Source organism: Babylonia areolata, chromosome 1 (genome assembly GCF_041734735.1).
Source record: "Babylonia areolata isolate BAREFJ2019XMU chromosome 1, ASM4173473v1, whole genome shotgun sequence".
Classification (NCBI taxonomy): domain Eukaryota; kingdom Metazoa; phylum Mollusca; class Gastropoda; order Neogastropoda; family Buccinidae; genus Babylonia; species Babylonia areolata.
Window position 1 is genome coordinate 75416718 of NC_134876.1, and position 2500 is coordinate 75419217.

General features: G+C 44.9%; 1 protein-coding gene across 2 annotated transcripts in view; it reads left to right on the top strand.

Annotated features, from left to right (window-relative positions):
- LOC143293578 (tumor necrosis factor receptor superfamily member 16-like) overlaps nt 1–2500 on the top strand; it is a 63983-nt gene that overhangs the window by 51022 nt on the left and 10461 nt on the right. For both annotated transcript variants that reach the window (XM_076604595.1, XM_076604605.1), the window contains one exon: nt 1–144. This exon is cut by the window's left edge and continues 360 nt beyond it. In XM_076604595.1, coding sequence (XP_076460710.1) covers nt 1–144 — 144 coding nt within the window. The remainder of the gene's footprint in view (nt 145–2500) is intronic.

Here is a 2500-nt window from a genome sequence, read left to right on the forward strand (position 1 = left end):
GCGGGATCTTTGTGGACTCCGAGCACCATCATCACCATCATCAGCATCAGCATCAGCATCACCACCACCAGCACCAGCACCACCATCATCATCACCCGCATCACCAGCATCATCACCATCAGCATCAGAAGCATCATGAGTGTGGTGAGTGAGTAGGAGGGAGGAGTTTGTTGTTAATATTGTTGTTGTTGTTGTTGTCGTTGTAGTTGGGAGGTGAGTGAGGGGACGGGGGTGGGGAGGTGGAGGGGGGGGCACGGAGGGGGGAAGAGGAGCGGGGGGGTGGGGGTGGGGGGCGGGTAGGGGCGGGTAAGGGCGGGTAGGGGCGTGGGGGATGTATGGGGGGCAGGGGGGATGTAGGGGGGGCGGGGGCGGGGGCGAGACTTTTGAATTTAATTCCTTGTAGCGGTATCTGGTGGGTGAAATAAATGGTGAGATGTTGTTGCTGTTGTTTTATTGTTGTTGTTGTTCTTTTTGTTGCTGTGTTTGGGTTTTTTTTGTTTTTCAGTTTCAGTTTCATTGCGGTGTCAAAGCATTGGAGCTGATCCATATACGCTACAGCATGTCTGCTGTTAAAAAAAAAGAAAAAAAAAGAAGAATAAAGGCAGCAGACATCTGACTTTCGGATAAACCCAACGCACTGTTCGGGCCTTGGGTTGTGTGATGTACCTCTTTCTTTTATTCATCATATTCTAGATAAGTGGAGTGATGGCCAAGAGGTAAAGCGTCCTCCAAGGAAGCGAGAGAATCTGAGCGCGCTGGTTCGAATCACGGCTCAGCCGCCGATATTTTCTCTCCCTCCACTAGACCTTGAGTGGTGGTCTGGACGCTAGTCATTCGGATGAGACGATAAACCGAGGTCCCGTGTGCAGCATGCACTTAGCGCACGTAAAAGAACCCACGGCAACAACAGGGTTGTTCCTGGCAAAATTCTGTAGAAAATCCACTTCGATAGGAAAAACAAATAAAACTGCACGCAGGAATTTTTTTTTTTTAATGGGTGGTGCTGTAGTGTAGCGATGCGCTCTCCCTGAGGAGAATAGCCCGAATTTCACACAGAGAAATTTGTTGTGACAAAAAAGCAAAAGCAAAACAAAACAAAATAATACATATACAATATTTTTGTTCATCGTTCAGAGAGTACAATATTCAAATTCAAGTGATGTAGAACTGTCTGTCTGTCATCTATTTGACTAACATTTTACTGCTGATCTCGGGAGTATGTGATGATATGTCAGGGTATTGAATTTGATCTTGTGTGTTTATATTGTACTGTGCCACTCACACCAGTGTATTTGAATACGAAACGCAAAGTTTACAAGCACTGATTATACAGAAGGCCCATCTCACAGTGTTCATATTTTAGATGGGCATGATAATCAGTGTCTAGTTTCTTTGGCTCTGGTTGCAGCCTCCCCTCTCGCCCCCCCCCCCCCCCCCCACTCCCCTCCTCTCCCCACCCTCTCTCTGTACGCGAGGTTTTTCAATCATCTTGTATTTCTGTTGGTGGTGAGCGATTCTCAAGATCTTGTTATTCATTCCTCTTTATCGCCCAGCCGACCTCACGGGACCAAATCAATTCCTGAAAACAAGAAGAAGAAGAAGAAGTAGAAACAGGAAGAAGAAAGAAGAAGCAGCAGCAGCAGCGCCGCCTTGATTCGACATAATGTAAATCGACTAGAAGTTGAGTTGTTTTCGTATGGGTACACAGATTTCTGCAGGTGACTTACCTCATAGAGGCGGCAACATTTGTATCGTATCGTATCGTATTGTATCGTATCGCATTGTATTGTATTGTGTACATCACAGAGGCGGCAACGTTTGTACTGTATCGTATTGTATCGTATCGTATCGATCACATCGCATTGTATTGTATTGTATTGTGTCGTATCGCATCGCATCACATCGCATTGTATTGTATTGTGTCGTGTCGTGTCGTGTCGTGTCGTGTCGCATTGTATTGTATTGTGTCGTATCGCATCGCATCGCATCGCATCGTATTGTATTGTATTGTATTGTATTGTGTCGTATCGCATCGCATCGCATCGTATTGGTGTATGTATTTTTTCACAACAGATTGCTCTGTGTGAAACTCGGGGGCTACTCTCACCGAGGGAGGGCGTGTCACCACAGAATATCGCTCGCAACTGTTTTCTGTGTGCAAGTGTATCTGTTTCACTGCTATAGTGGAGAGTTCTGCATAGAGCTGTGTACACAATGTGCTTCAGACATCAAAGGGATTGGTTGAATGATTGATTATTTTGCCTCGGGCAACATTTTCGTTGCCGTAGGTTCTGTAAATTTACAGATACCTCGGGTTCATGATGATGTTGCCAGTGTGTTCAGTATTTCATCTCACATTGATATTCTGCTGTATTACATTCTTGACAAAACAGACCCTGTTTTGTCGTGGAAATAATTTATTTCATTTATACTGCAATTGTTGTTGATTTCCCTCCATTACATAACAAATCGCTTGCCATTATTTTGTTTAATGTCTTTT